The sequence below is a fragment of the Clarias gariepinus genome, chromosome 18 (genome assembly GCF_024256425.1).
Source record: "Clarias gariepinus isolate MV-2021 ecotype Netherlands chromosome 18, CGAR_prim_01v2, whole genome shotgun sequence".
In the NCBI taxonomy this organism is placed as follows: Eukaryota; Metazoa; Chordata; class Actinopteri; order Siluriformes; family Clariidae; genus Clarias; species Clarias gariepinus.
Genome location: NC_071117.1, coordinates 15,721,430 through 15,737,014, shown reverse-complemented (window position 1 = coordinate 15,737,014; position 15,585 = coordinate 15,721,430). Strand labels below are relative to the sequence as shown.

Below are 15,585 nucleotides of genomic sequence, written 5' to 3'. Positions count from 1 at the left end.
GGCCCGGTTCGATACACGCCTCGGGTTTTGAGGGCCCGGTTCAATACGCGCCTTGAGTTGTGGGGGCCCGGTTCAGTATGTTGTTCCATACCGTGAAGTGGAGAAAATTCACTGGTGTGTTTCATGACACGAAATGCCACTGCAACAGAAGTAAAACTACTTGACTTTAAATGAGTTCGGCTGTATATACAACTATTAGCTGTAGATTAGCCACCACACAGATATATTTGTTTGTTAAAAGGAAAGAAACGAGGCATCATTCATCTGAGTTAGCTGCCTAGCATGTTCCTCATTAAACATGTTCAGATTCCCACCTTATCTGTTAAACACGCTGAATTCAGAAACGATGTGATTCTGCCCGGCGAGTTATAGCTCGGGATGTAATGCTGAATTAAATCCTGTAATAATTCCGTGTCTCTCAAGTGATATTTGACACGTCCGAAGTCACCTGTTCCATTAATACGAATTGGAGTGTATTCACTCGGATCACAGCACACACACCAAGCCAGACACCCTGTACTGAACGGTACGAATACACATATCAGGTTACACCCCCTAATAGTTAGCAAACATGGCAACTATAATCAGTTACAAATATTGAACCTTGAATTACTATTTAAATGTAAGGTGGGTTGTGTAGCACGGTAACCATACAGTAAATGTCTTAGTAAATTTAATACAAATTTAATACAAACGTCTATTGCTTGTCATATTTGTATAATGCGTAGAGATATATATATACACATACATACATATACATATCCAACAGTTGATTTTTGTTTTTCAGTTAAAACGTTTAAACATTTGTTTGTCATATATTTGAATTTGGACGGAAAACAGTTAAAACAGTTAATACAGTTAATCTTTAGCCAAAATGACACTGTGGCTGTTTTAGCCATTGCTGCAGATCAATAACTTGTGTTTTTGACCTTGCGTTCATCTCATGTTGTAAGACACTGTGATAAGCGATGATGCAAATAAAATTCTTCACATTTCCAATCCAGTGCTCAAAATCCTCACATTCAGCTGCTGAAATCTATTTTGAAACAAGACATCAAGTTTCACTGTGGCAACCCCCGGCCTCAACTCCGCTTTCATTTAACTACTAATATATTAGTGTAGTGTTATTAGCATGAACTCTTTGCAGGCTAAAAACTATTCAGCACACACTGAATCGAAGATTTTGTCAAGAGCAAAGTGTTTATTGTGCACTATTTTGTTCATGTCAAAAACAACATAAAAACATTACTTTTAGAGACTGCAGTCCTCTCCCGATACAACGCCGCGATACCCGAGTGCCGGATTTGATTTAATATTGTGATTCGTCAAAACATACATTTCTTTTGAATAATCGTTGGGATCAAGTCAATTATACAAGATGTGGAATAGGAAGAGAAAATTCACCTCAGTGTTCATCATGTAAAACTCTTCTGTCCATAAATAAACATATTTTATTTAACTGTAGCTCAGTTTGATTATGTTGACACTTTTGAACAAGTTTTTAAACAAGTAAATAAAAATTTTACTTAAACTAATCTTATCTAGTTTTAATATCGAATACCACAAGACTCTTGCTTTAAGACTCTCGCTTTGAATATACCTGGAGAAGCCGGCATAGCATTAAATTAAGAAAGAAAAGAAATATTGTTGTTCAGTAAGTATCAAGATTTTATAAATTATATTTTTATCAATTACAGTTTCAAGACCTTGAACCATTTAAATGTTAACAAAGAAAAGCTTTATACCGTTGCTTTTATAAGAGTGACTTGAACATGAGTATTTAATTAAATGTAGACATTTCCTTATAACACTAGTTTTCTCAGTTAAAAACCAAGGGCAGTATCTAAACAATACAAACTAAACTCAAGAGTTTTTTTTGTAACATTTTACTTCCACTTAAGTAAAAAAACCTAAATTTTTATCGAGCAGCACTTATCTCTGTCATCCCCCATAATTATTATTTCTAAACAAACTTGGCAAATGATTCACTCCTACCACACATGATTAGAGTGTGGAAATAGTTTAGAGTGTACCGCCTGTAGGATTATAAAGAAACAATTGTGTTTTATATTATTAAAGCCTCCAAAGTCTTGAGCGCATTTTAATGTTACACGCTAGTTAAGAGACGAATTAGCGCTCATGGTGTTGCGAAGGGTGTAAGCTTAGTGCAAAACACCATGTTGTGAAAAATGATAAAATGAACAGAAAAAGTTATATTGCCATGAATGAAGATGTTTGTATGACACGCAGGTTTGTTAATAAACTGCCAGCAAAATCTGTGTTGCATTGTTTAAAATTTTTTTTATTTTTTTTTGTAATCGTAAAGCGACCATGAGTTTCTAAAAAGGCGCTATATAAAATAAACTTATTATTATTATTATTATTTAATAAATAAAAATTATACTTTTGTTTTGAAAATAAAACGTATAAACAAAAAAGTGCTATTAAGAACTTATTAATAAATAAATTAAGTTTAAATGGATGGAAAGTTGATGTGTTTTAAGAAGAGGAAAAACACTCAAGGAACACATTACCTTGTAGTTGATTAGTTTCCAGTGTCAGAATGCTTTATGCTTTATACATAATGTCCAGCCCTGATCGATTAGTATTGGACTGAAATGCATTTAAATAAAAACCAAGTCATTCAGCTTGTGCATTAACACACACCGAGTGTGAAACTGTGACATCGTAAACAGTCGGTTAGATTAAAGATCTTTTTTCACGAAGGTGAGACTTCTGAGATTGTAACCACAGAAAGCGGTTTGCTCAGTGTCCTGGGTCTTTGTTGTGTCCTTATCTCTTACAGTCTTGTTCTGTTCTCATCTCATTCCCACCCCCTGCTCATCCCAGGCAATATTTAGCATTACTGTGGTCTGGAGGAACAGATAAAGCAGCTCTGTTTAGGTGGGACGGATGTCAGGGCTTTTGTGGGGAGGCAGGGTCTTTGTCTTCGTTCCTCAGTGCTCACTTACCCTCCCAATAAAGCGTTTCCAGAGAGCAGACTAATATCTCTGCTCTTTGCGCACCAGTTTGAGAAAGAAAAAAATTTGCTTTTTGCTTTTTTAATAAGCTGCAAGTTTCAGTACGCAGCCCCTCGCAACCTTGCATTCATCCTCACACATTCAAGTGTGTGTGTGTGCATTCAGTGGTGACCATAACCTTGCTGTAATGTGGTCCACATGCAGACTCATGTCCTCATTAGGACATTCACACAGTACAGATAGTTAATGTTTATATTGCTGCTGCAAGAGAGAGGCGTCTGTGCTTATGAAAGAATTTAAACCCTTGAAGAAGTGAAAGTGATACTGATTATATATCAGAGGAAGCAAATAGCAAAAGTGTTGATTCTGCCTTTGTGCAGTGGCCCTGATATATGACCATAAGTATGTGGATATCTGAGAATCTCATCCACATGTGAGTCTTCCTAAAATGCTTCCACAAAGTTGGAGCGCACAGCTGAATAGAATGTCTTCCTATTCTGTAGCAGTACTATTTTCCCACATTAAGGTTCCGGCAATTTTGACCATATAGTATAATATAACTGAGGTCATGTGACCCCACCAGGCTTCGTCAGACTCAAATAAATAACGTCGTTTATTCAAAAGATCTTCTCTCAGAAGTTTTTCTTATTGGCAGTGGTCTAAGTTCTAACATATTGCTCAAAAATCTGTTCACGCGTTGAGATCTGGTGACTTCCTCCTAAAATCCATAGCATTAGACTTTCATCCTAGTTAAACCATTCAGAAGTTGACTCAGTCAAGCTCTAGGGGGTCACTACAACCATTGAATGTTTCATTTATGGCTTTAGGGGACGAGGTTTAAGTGCAGTCGAGAGTAGAGATACAGTAGGAAAAAAAAAACAATTTAGTTTTTAATTTATATATTTGCATTTGAGGTGGTAATATGGTTCAGTTCTTCTATACTCCTAGAGGTGGTGCAATTTAAAGCTTTTACACATTGGAAGTAGGGTTGGGTACCGAAAACCGGTGCCAATACGGCACTGGTTACAGCTGGGCGGTATGACCAAAAATTTATATCACAGTATTTTTTTTAAATTATATCGATGTCACGGTATTTAATGGTTTTTTTTTTTCAATGCATGATTAGGTGTTAACCCCATTTCCTAATAAATTAGAGAATAATTTTTGCAGTATATTGGCTTACATTGACCGGACTAGTATTAACCCAGGTTTAATTGGTTTCACAATATGCTGCTGTTCACAAAGAGGTGACAGTGGCACTCATAATTGTAATGAGGTGAAGAAATCAGAATTCATGACTTGCAGCCAAAATACACAACACTTTATTGTGCAAGTTTTGCAACTTGAAAACATCTTTAAGCTGGCTACAATGTAAACAATATGTCCCCTGTAACTGCAAAATTAAAACTTTATCCACTGGACTTTCATTAAGGCAAATTACCTGAAACAGGTAAATACAAAAGGAGTGAAACTTTTCACTTTGTAAAACATTAATAATACTGTATTACTTCAGTATTAATATTATAAGAGTATTAAGCGGTACCATGTCTTTAGCTAAGTGGAAAGTAATAGCGTTGGTAATAGTGTTCCACCGTTTGCTTTTCTTTTTGTAGACAGTCCCCTTATTAAACGCGTCTTTGAGTGACGTCTGAGTCGTGTTTTGTGTTGCAGTGCCAACTTTATCATTACCTGCAGATGTGGAAGAGATCTTATGTTTCTGCAGATCTTAAGTTTTATTCTTCATATTCCAGGACATGTTTGTGACGGAGGTAGTGAAGCAAATTGCTTGTGTTGCCTCCTGTAGCTACAACTTTAGCCCGACAACATTTACATATGATGGTTGTTTGATCAACGTCAGATTTTTTAAACCCGAAGTATTTCCACATAACCGACATGGCTCCTCTTTTCGGAAGAAGTTCCTCTTTGTCTGTGACCATTTTCTTCGTCCATGCTGTTCACCGCTCAACACATACAGGCCGTGCTTCCACCGCTCTCATGCAGTGTCCTCTCAAACAATGTCCCGCGGCGGGACGTTCCACCGCTCTGTGTTCCCGACGCTTTCTATGCACACACTGACCGGTACTGGGGTATATGAAAAATAATTTTTTTTTTTTTTTTAAACACCGGTATTCGGTATGAAAAGGTATACCGCCCAGCCCTAGCACTGGTACCTATATAACTGGTATGTACCGGACTGAAACAGAACACGAATTTCGGTGCGTCATTTCGGTGCCACTTAAATGCCTGAACTGTTGATTGAAATATTTGTTCCCTGAATTTATATTTTTTTGTCGATTAATAGTTTATTAGATTAAACAAAAAAATTAAAGCACGAATTATCAGGAAATGAGAGACCATCCGAGTTGCGCGTGAATGCAGCAACTAACGTTACACTCGCTCTGACGGCAGCAGGTGGTCTACCGCTATCTTAGCTTGTTAAATGAAACTTTTGTTAAAATGCCTAAAACAGTCAAAAGTGTGGTCATATTTCACAAAAAAGGATTCCGACACCTCGACGTACCGCAAATGTTTTACAGCAGTTGCGTGTAAAGGGGGAAACAGGTCAGATCTAATGAAACATTTGAGGGCACATGGAATAAAGTTAAAAGCAGTGAGATGCACCGTGTTTGACAGCCTGCAGACACAGGCTGCTGGCGCTATCGGTGTGGGTGAACCCCAGCCTCAGTCATACCAATCGTAGCAAAAAGAAGTCCACCGATTAGATGACGACAGCAGCCTTTCTGCAGGTTAGTCGAAGGCTAATGTAATATTAATTACAAAATGCAAATCTTGCATTCTTTAAACTTTTAATATATTGTTCAATTTTAAGCTTTCAGTTTTTTGTTCAATAAAAATGTATTCTTGAGTCATCCACCATCATTTTGTGGCTTTTGTGAAGTATCGGTTCAGGCACCGTTTTGGCACCGGTACCGTTTTAAAAGTATCGATTTGGCACCGGTATCAGGGAAAAAAAAACCGATACCCAACCCTAATCGGAAGGCAGCACACCATCCTGTTTTGGTAGAATTCTTTCTTACAATTTTTTGTAACAAATCGTGATATTTACAAAATCATAATTTTAACAGAATTGGAATAGAAATTAGGTATGGTGATAATATTTAGGTATCGGGAATTGACATTATGTGTGTGAGTGTGTAACAGCTGTTCTCTCTAGTATTGCATTTACAACACCCCTGTGTTGGGTGCCTCCACAATATGCTAGACCATCTCCAGAATGAGAGAGAGTTTTTTATCGAATGCTAATTGCTCAAGGTCACCATGTCATTCTTGCTCAGCTTTAGATGTGGAGTTTAAGCGTGTTTTAACATTAGGGTCCTAGGATTGTTTCTAAGAATGCTTGACCACAAGTCTGCTTTATTTCGATCAGTGAGAACACAAACATTACACGCTAGGGAACCGTGCCTGCTGGAAAAGGGGGTCTCGGGCACATTACAGCGTGCTCGGGAACAGATCAAATCAGATATGTAAAGCAGTTGTACTTGAGAATGAAAGTAGATAGCTGTTTAGACGTGACATCATCATTGCTGTCAGTCTCCTTTCTCACCTTCAAAATCTGTTCTCATCTTCTGACAATCACAGTCGTAGCTGATAAAGTAGGAAGGCATGCCAGCATGTTACTCTTGACATTTTCAAAAATATTACGCAAAGCGCGAGGGTTAACTTCCTTGTTCTCTTCTTCTCTTGTGTTTAGAGCTGACTCGCAAACCAAGTAGGTGCATACTTGTCACCTCCTGTATTGGAGATTTATATACGCAATCGTACCCGGGGAAACATAATGGGGGAATGAGGAGGGGGTAGCAATAATTCCTGGGCAAGGTACTAATTAATCATGCGTAATACGAAAATGATTTAAATGATCTATTCATGGGAATGATTCACGGAGAATATCCAGACTGTTTCAAGATGACAGGAAAGCAGCCTTTCAGTCTGAGTGAACAGCGTATCAGTCAGTCTTTTAGGGTGGATTGACTACAAGACTTTCACTTCTGTCAGCTAAGAACAGGAAGCTGAGTTAAGAAAGCACAGAATCACTAGGACTACACAGATGAAGAACGAATTCCTAACGTCAGCTGTTAGAGATGTGTACCGCTGATCAATCAGGACCCGTGAGGCAAGCTGCTGTTATCTGAGCGTTCGTGCCAGACGTTCTATGTAAAAAAACTTACTAAAGTGATAGGGTAGTTACAGCCTTATACTGTCTGACCCTCTGCTGCACCATTATTAAGCTAAAAATAGCGCTCATCAAACAGCAAGTAAGAACTCTGAGAGTGCAGCGTACATGTACTGCCGAATAGTGTCGGCTTATAAGTATTAACATGCTGCTAACGTTTAATCACTGCTCCTCATATTTAAGCTACATGAGCAGCAAAGAGAAAGCGTTCATCATGTGCCTGGATTAAACGCCTCACAAAACACGTTCAATGGTCTAATCTGTTCTAATTATGACCACGGATACAAGAATGTCAAGACTGTTTAGAACCGACAGCTGTTTGCACCCTAAACCTTATCCTCATTCTTGATCTCTGCTCTGCTGTGTGTCTTGATATACACCCTTCCTGTCTCTTAGCAAGTGGTGTTTGCTGAATTATTATCTTATGTACAGACAGAAGTATCTTTAGTCCACAGCACTAGCAGTAATAGTAGCTTGTTAGTTCCTCAAGGCTGGGTGTTAGGCCTGCTGCTGTTCTTTATTTATATGCTGCTTGTGGGTGATGTTACAGTTATCATTCTCCGGTTATACTACTGTCATGATGGTACCTACATTTACACCACCTGCAATTCTTACTAAGGGTTTTTAACCTTGGCCTAAAGTATCAGTTGAATTATTTTGATAGAAGAATCATAAGGGAGGTAAAACCAGTACAAGTTTAAAAAAAATAAAATTATTTGTGTCTCATTGCTTCAGACGCCCCCCTTTTTAATGTGGTTTTACACTTCCCACCTAATTATTCCACTCCTTACCTTCAAAAGTGTCTGTGTGTACATGTGTTTGTGTGTTTCTATGTGCAGAGAATGTGGCTGTAGGTGATGAATCTCAACATGAAAGAAGTCAAAACGCCAATAAATTAGCGATCATGTCTGGCTGTGACTTCCAGCTGCATAATTATCTCCTGCTGGTTAGACAGTTCCAATCTTTTATGTTTCATTTTAAGGAAGATGAAGGGGGGGGGGCTGCTTAATATCCTCTCTTTGGGAAAACTCCCTGTACTTCAATTAGAGCACAACAGCCCCTAAAGATGCTGGAAATTAGAGCAGTGCTGTCCCACGCCCTCGGCAACATCCGTGTAAACATGGAGGACCGGCTGTCTTAGCAAACTAAGACCCTTTCTTTAATGTCTTATTCAACAGACCTGCCAACCCTTACTACATTATCTCAAAAGCTTAAAGTTTTTTATATATATATATATATATATATATATATATATATATATATATATATATATATTGGAGGAGTTTAGCATACATCACTCATTATATTTAGCTTAATGATAAATAAATATATATATATATATATATATATATTATATTTAGCTTAATGATAAATAAATATATATATATATATAATGTATGTATATATATATATATATATATATATATATATATATATATTTATTTATCATTAAGCTAAATATAATGAGTGATGTATGCTAAACTCCTCCAAACCTTAAAACATTAGGGTCTCTGGATTGTTTCTCAAAGTCTGGTTGATTTTGTTCAGTGAGAACACAATCATTCGGCGCTCAGAAACACTTTTGGATACAGGTTGAATCAGATATGGAAGCACCTGAGAAATGAAGTAGATCGCTGTTTAGATGTGATCTCATCAGTGCTGTCTGTCTCATTTGAAATCTGTGTGTCTCTGACCCACACAGCCATAGCTGATGATGTAGGAAGATACGTCAGAGCATTACTCTTGACTTTGTTTCCAAAATATCAATAATATTAGGCTTAGCACGAAGGTTAACTTCCTTGTTCCTGCTGTATCTGAGAGTGTATGAGTGGGCAGCAATCTAAATCAGTAGCGCCTAATGTGAATACGCCCAGATTTGACAAGCACAGTATGTCTTGTTTATATGATGGATCTGTATATACTGTACAGTGTGATTTTAATTTAATGGTACAAAATATAGAGCAGAATGCCCCGAGTTCCCAAATTGGAGGATGCTGAGGACTAAATGTTCGTTGTTTACTCCTTTTTTTGGGGGGTGAATTATACATTTCAAACTCTAGTCGGATGCAGAACTTCATCTCCTGTCTGGTCTCATCATTGATTTTCCTACTTAAAAGAAGCGCTGTGTTTCCGTGCTGTCACAGGAAATGGAGAATATGGAGAACAGCATGGTCAAGTTCAATTACTGTCGAATATGAAGTAGGTGTGGGTTTTTTTTTTAATATATTTATGTTGCATGTAAAATTTCTAGCGTTCCTATTGTGACCTAGGCTAACATCACATCCGTTGTAGGAAATGAATAAGCGGTCACACAAATACAATGTATTTTCGTTAGAGTCAGATAAAAGTCACTTGTAATCATGTCATGACAGACAAATCCAATCTGAACAATATAGTTGCAAGCCACGATAAGCAGGCCCAAGCATCTGCACTAGCACCACACAACCTGTGTGCTTTTTGAGCGTGATGTCACCCAATATGATGTCACTTACTGTGTCTTTCTGCGAAATAACCAAAATCTTCTATCACGGTAGAAGCAATGTTTTACCTCGATAACGATATATATATCACAATATAGCAATTACAAAATAATGTAATTTTATGTAAACTGTGAATTGCTGAGGTTTGCCGTCTTTTTTTTACTTTGGCCATATTTGTTTGGATGCTTGGATTTCAGATGATAGAAAAGGTTTAACGTGTTTTCACCGCTTGCTAAAACGGTGCACTTGCATACCTTGCAAATCACGTTCGTCTCATTCGTATTACTTTTCTTATACCCAAACTAATTCCACACCACAGATGATGCACCTTTTTTCTTTTTATCTCCTCGTTGTTGGTTTCGTCACATGTAAGCAAACTCACTCCTGCTGCACTGTCTTTTTCCATTGTCAAAGTTTATGTATACCCAAACACATGAAAAGTGGGACAAAACCATGGCACTGATTGAACCAAATATCTTGGTCGGAATTGAACAATGTCGCTTGAAATGTGAACACAGCCTATTTAGTCCTTTATGCTCCACCCAAACATGGTGGATCTTTTTTTTTTTTTTTTTTGAAGACCAGTGTTGCTGTCTTCCTTCCCCAATAGCGTGACCTCTCTCACACATTTAGATGCAGTACTACAGTGTGTAATGATAACTGAAAGGTGAAAGGTAAGACTGCCTCAGTTTTCCGTTCTTTGTCATTCTGTGTTAATCCTGTTGTAAAACAGTCCTGCTTATCCAATGGCAGCATTGCAGATGTATGACATCATCATCCGATGGTTCTCCGCTCCGCAGCAGGGTGTGTCCTCCTGCCGAGCCACGTGTGATACCGAGATACAACGTTGCGCAAAGTGTTTAGTCTCGCTCTAACTGCTGATCAGAGAGCAGTAAATTTTCTTTTAGTGCGCTGAGGTAGAGTCCTCTCCTTAACAAAGCTTCATTAAAATTGCAACATGGGAGGGGGAAAGAAAAGTAGGTCAGACCCTCAAAGACGAAGTAAATACACACGCTCACGCACACACACACACACAGCCATTAGCAAGGCCGTGACGAGGGTCAGCTTAGCCTGTGACAGTGTTGTTCACACTGCGGTGTTTGGTAAAGCTGTGTGTGAGGGAGACAGAGAGAGAGAGAGAGAGCTGTATTTAATCAGTGCAACAGAATGCTTTCTGTGTGTTGCATTAAGCTCTCTATCAAACAGCTCTCCATATTCAGCACCTCACAGTGAGGAGTAAAAATTTTCTCACATATGCATATATATATATGTGTAGTTTATTTGCTTTAAAAGTCTCATATTAATACAAGACAGTGAAACTTCTGATTGCATGTAATGCCGATTTGTAATAAATCTTGACTTGGAAAACGAATATGTCTTGGTCTACTAGTACCGAGTACCATGCATCACGCACACGCTTCTTGTTTTGACGCTGAGCGTCACGTGACCACAACTGAGCCAATGGTTTTTCTCTCTTTTACGCTGGGTTGCGCGTCTCTTACTGGTATAATCAACATCTGTGCACGCGTGTATTGTTTACTATAACACTGTGACCACGTGTGTGCGCGTAAAACATATTTTATTTTGTGTCTGTATGCATGTGAGTACAGCGCGCGTGTAAAGCAAAAGCAAGTCTCATTAGAGAGATTAAAAATTCATTTTCTCTCTGTATTAGCCTGCTCTATGTGTCTGTGTGTGTGCATCATTGGACACCATGCCCCACACACACACACACACACACATACACACACACAGACCCCTCCTACTTTCACCTTCACAGACATACACACACTGGTGCGATTCTTTTCAAAGGTAAAGTGCAGGTAAATTTCTTTTATTTTTACTTTACAGCAGTGATTCCGTTAGTGTGTTGCTCAGTCGAGTGTCATTAGAGAAATTTCTTGTTTATTTTTCCGTTAAAACAGTGTTTCCGCTGTGCATGTGTTCACGTGTGTGAAAAGAGTGGACGAAGGGGAACTGTGTAAGACGAGAAGGTGCAAGGAGAGGGGCTACTTACTTTGGCTTTACACACACATACACAGCGCCCAAACGCGTGCATAAACGGAAACACCTATCTGTCGGGATTTATTTTTACTTTTTTTTAAAAGGTAAAGTGCAGGTTAATTTGTTTTATTTTTACTTTATATTTTGTATTAATTATTTCTATGTATTTGTTTTTTGGACTGTGGAATGAATAATTTGATTTTCCATTATTTTTTTATTAGAAAAACATGAAAATTTTATTTGGTTTACGAGCCTGCTTCCGGAATGAATTATGCTTGTATTTCAAGGTTCCACTGTACTGTCCCATACCACCCCGCCCCCCCAGATTTTTAGCCAGCAGGGCAATCTCAACCTGCTTTTTCTTTTTAACCTCCTAAGAGAGCTGAGTGTTAAGATATTTTACACACTGTGGTGATGTTACCAAAGGGCAAAGTGATACTTAAGGACAGAATGTGAGGATTTATTTGACACCAAGTGCCACTTCAGGTTTTTACTTCAACTTTAAGGAAGAGAAAGTTGCACTCGAAGTGTTTTATACAGCCAGCCACTATGGTTTTTTTTTTTTGGTTTTTTTTTCTTTTTTTGCTGAGCGGATCTGTAACGGCTCATCAAGATGACTCAGAGCGAGCGTTACGACGGGCGTGACTCGGTATGGAGCAACGCTGAGCGTTTGTGCAAAGCGAACACATTTCATGTTGTTTCGACTGCTGCATGTTCCTCAGCGTAATCGAGTGTTCTCGCTGTGTCAGCAGTTCAGCCGCGTGATCGTTGCATGCTGGGAAAGAAACACCCGCACTGGCGATTCAAATCTGAAGGAATAAGGACAGGTTTAGAGCGTGCATTCTTCTGTTTTAGCACAGGGCGCTGCTGGATAATAGGGAGAGGAATAGAGAAAGGAGGGAGAGTGGGAGAGCATCTGGCACTGATTGGAATATTTTGGTCTGTATGCCTCGAGGTGTGTGTGTGTGTGTGTGTGTGTGTGTGTGTGTGTGTGTTAGAGAGAGAGAGAGAGAAACCGAGCGAGAGGGAATGTGAGTCTGAGTAACACTGGGTGGATGTGCATATGTACTGTGGCTGCGTTTACACAGCTGGGAGAAAACCGCTAACAGACTGTGGCTCTCTGTTGTCTAGATTCTCTCCTGCTGTTCTCCTTTTATTTACTTTTGTCTCTTTGTCCTCCTTGTTTTTTTCCCTCTCTGTTCTTTTATTATAAGTACAGGAAGCACCACCACCATGTTGCGAAAGGATTTCTTACACTTGCACTCAACTCTCACAGGTGTCCCAATCAGTTCACACTCGAACACAAAACGCTGAACGAATAAATATTACACCATTACACAGATGAGCCAATAGTGATAGTGATGTACAGCAAATCCCGCCTGTAATAATGATGTATTCAATGGAGGTCAGGTCTGAGGGACTTCATCACCATCTATAGTGTTTATTGGCGTCAGATGGTGAGTCTGTCATTACATATAAATAAATAAATAAACGCACCCCGAGTAGCGCTATCTGCTTTTCGTCCCCATCATTCCTGAATATCTATATTTTCCCAGACATGCGTTATATTTTCATTTTCCGTGCGCCATATATATTTTTTCTTCTCCTAAGTTCAATTTTAAAATAATGGCAGTTAATAATGGCAGTTAATTTTCAGAACTTTAAACTTTTTAAAATTTTAATTTTAAATATTTAAACTTTTCAACTGCCATTTTCACTATTTCAGTTTTAAGGGCTTAGAACTCAGCCATGCAAAAAAAAGGAACTGACTGTAGGAAGAGGCGAATCCAAAATCTCAATACATTTGCCTGCACAAGGAGCCGCTGCTGTAGAGTGAGACACACTCACTCTTTACAAGTCCAGAATGGATTTTTTTAATCAGATTGAAATGTGAAAATTTGAGATTTTGGTGAATATATTTTAGAAATATTAATACGTGGATGAGTCCGCACTCTGTTTATATTAAAACTTCTCTCTCATCAGCACTTTCTGTTCAAGGCCCCTGTCTCCCTAGTCACTGCTGTGCAGGTGTGAACATGTTACATCAGTTGATTTGTAACTGCGGTGCGAGCAAAATATTTATGCCCCACTTGTGGTTTGCATGGAAAAAGATTAGCGTGCAGTGATGATTTTTTATTTATTTATTTTTTTTCGTGGTTTGAGGGTGTACCTGGTGCTGAAACAACTCACAGAAGAGCATAAACAGAAGCGTTTGGATATCAGCAAATGAAATTAGGCCTGATACTCTAACAGAGGTAAACGTTCCTTAAAGAGAAACATTACTGGTGACGAGACTGAGAGTTGGGCTGTAGCTATCAAATATTTTAGTAATCGAGTGCTCTACCAAAGATTTAATCGAGTAATTGGATAAAATGTACTTTTGCTTAATTAAACAGCAATGGAAAATATAAGAAACAAAGATTAATTGTTTTTTTTGTTTTTTTTAAATCTACATTTATTTTTTTAATGCATACAGCATTTTATCAAAAATAAACATTGTCAATATTCACAATACGAGGAATAGCTTGAAATGACTAAGATGAATTAGGTGCATTACAGTGCCAATGACTTTAAGGTTTAAAAAAAACTTAGGCACACATTAAAACAAATAATTATACAAAAACACTAAGGTGTGCAACTAAACTTTCAGAACTAAAAGTTTCAAAATCTACATCTCAGGCATAAGTCTTTACTAAAACTTTCTGTCGTTTTCTCTCGCTATATTAAAGCTCGTTGACCGATTGAAAAGCAAAGAAATTAATTTTGGAAAAAAATGACCGATTCGTCCTTTCTGATTGGAGCACATATATAACTTCTGCAGCCAGAGTGCGGATAATTTTTGACTCGTATATTGAAATCGATGATGCTGAGAGGCATGTGCGTAAAAGATTTTTAATCCATCTTCAATGAGTATCCGTCTGTGTTCCCATGCATGATGTCTGCTGATGAAATTCCTATGACTTGTCTTGTCTCGAACAGTTTACAGGTAATTTATTTGACCCTAAACACACACACACACACACACACACACACACACACACACACACACACACAGACTTTGAGACAGCAGGAAGCATAAAGTAAAATGTTTAAGCTGTAACTGTAAACGCCACTTATAGGCCAAGACCGGATTTGCGTGGTGTTTGTTCGTTTGTTCGTTTCACATGTAGCAAAGTCACCCTGTGTCCTTGTTCTACAGGAGGAACAGATGCTGAAATAATTATGGTAATATTTCTGGTTCTGTGTGTGTGTGTTACAGGAGTGTGACAGGGTGCAGCTAACTGACTGAATCATGGCTCAGTTTCCCACGCCCTTTGGAGGTGAGTGTTGTTATACCCGCACATCGTTCTGGGTGGGCATGTTTTGAGAGAGAGAGTGTGTATGATCGCATACGTATCCTTAAGCTAAGTTCGGCTAAAGAGCATCTCTGTGTGCGTCTTTTTCTCTGTGTGTGTGTGTGTAGGGGGGCTGGACACGTGGGTTATCTCTGTGGACGAGAGAGCCAAACATGATCAACAGTTCCACAGCCTGACCCCCACGCCTGCTGGCTTCATCACAGGTCTGTACTCACACACTGGTATATATACACATGCACTTAATAATTTGCAGTGCGTAATCAAAAGCACCTATATTAGTCCTTCAGGCTCAGTGTGAATTAGTTTAATTTCTTTTTTTGTTTTTACTGAATAAGTGGTGCAGCAATCGTTGTTTGTTCTCTCCATTCACTCAAAAGCAGCTGTGTAGAGTTTATAATCTAATGGAGTACAGGTCAAAAGTGTTAAATAAGTAAATGTAATCTCGTCTGCGCCAGAAACTGTGAATCTCCCATGATTTTAACGCATGAAAACATTTGAACGTTCACGTTCTGTGAAACAGTGACTCGTAAAACCTCGCTCAAATGTTACAAAAATCTGTCTTCAGTCGGGAC

At 38.4% G+C, this 15,585-nt stretch overlaps 1 protein-coding gene across 2 annotated transcripts in view; it reads left to right on the top strand.

Moving 5' to 3' along the window:
• itsn1 (intersectin 1 (SH3 domain protein)) overlaps positions 1 to 15,585 on the top strand; it is a 63,023-nt gene that overhangs the window by 3,122 nt on the left and 44,316 nt on the right. For both annotated transcript variants that reach the window (XM_053477082.1, XM_053477081.1), the window contains exons 2-3: positions 14,917 to 14,977; positions 15,121 to 15,216. In XM_053477082.1, the coding sequence (XP_053333057.1) occupies positions 14,950 to 14,977; positions 15,121 to 15,216 (124 nt within the window). In that variant the 5' untranslated portion in view covers positions 14,917 to 14,949. The remainder of the gene's footprint in view (positions 1 to 14,916; positions 14,978 to 15,120; positions 15,217 to 15,585) is intronic.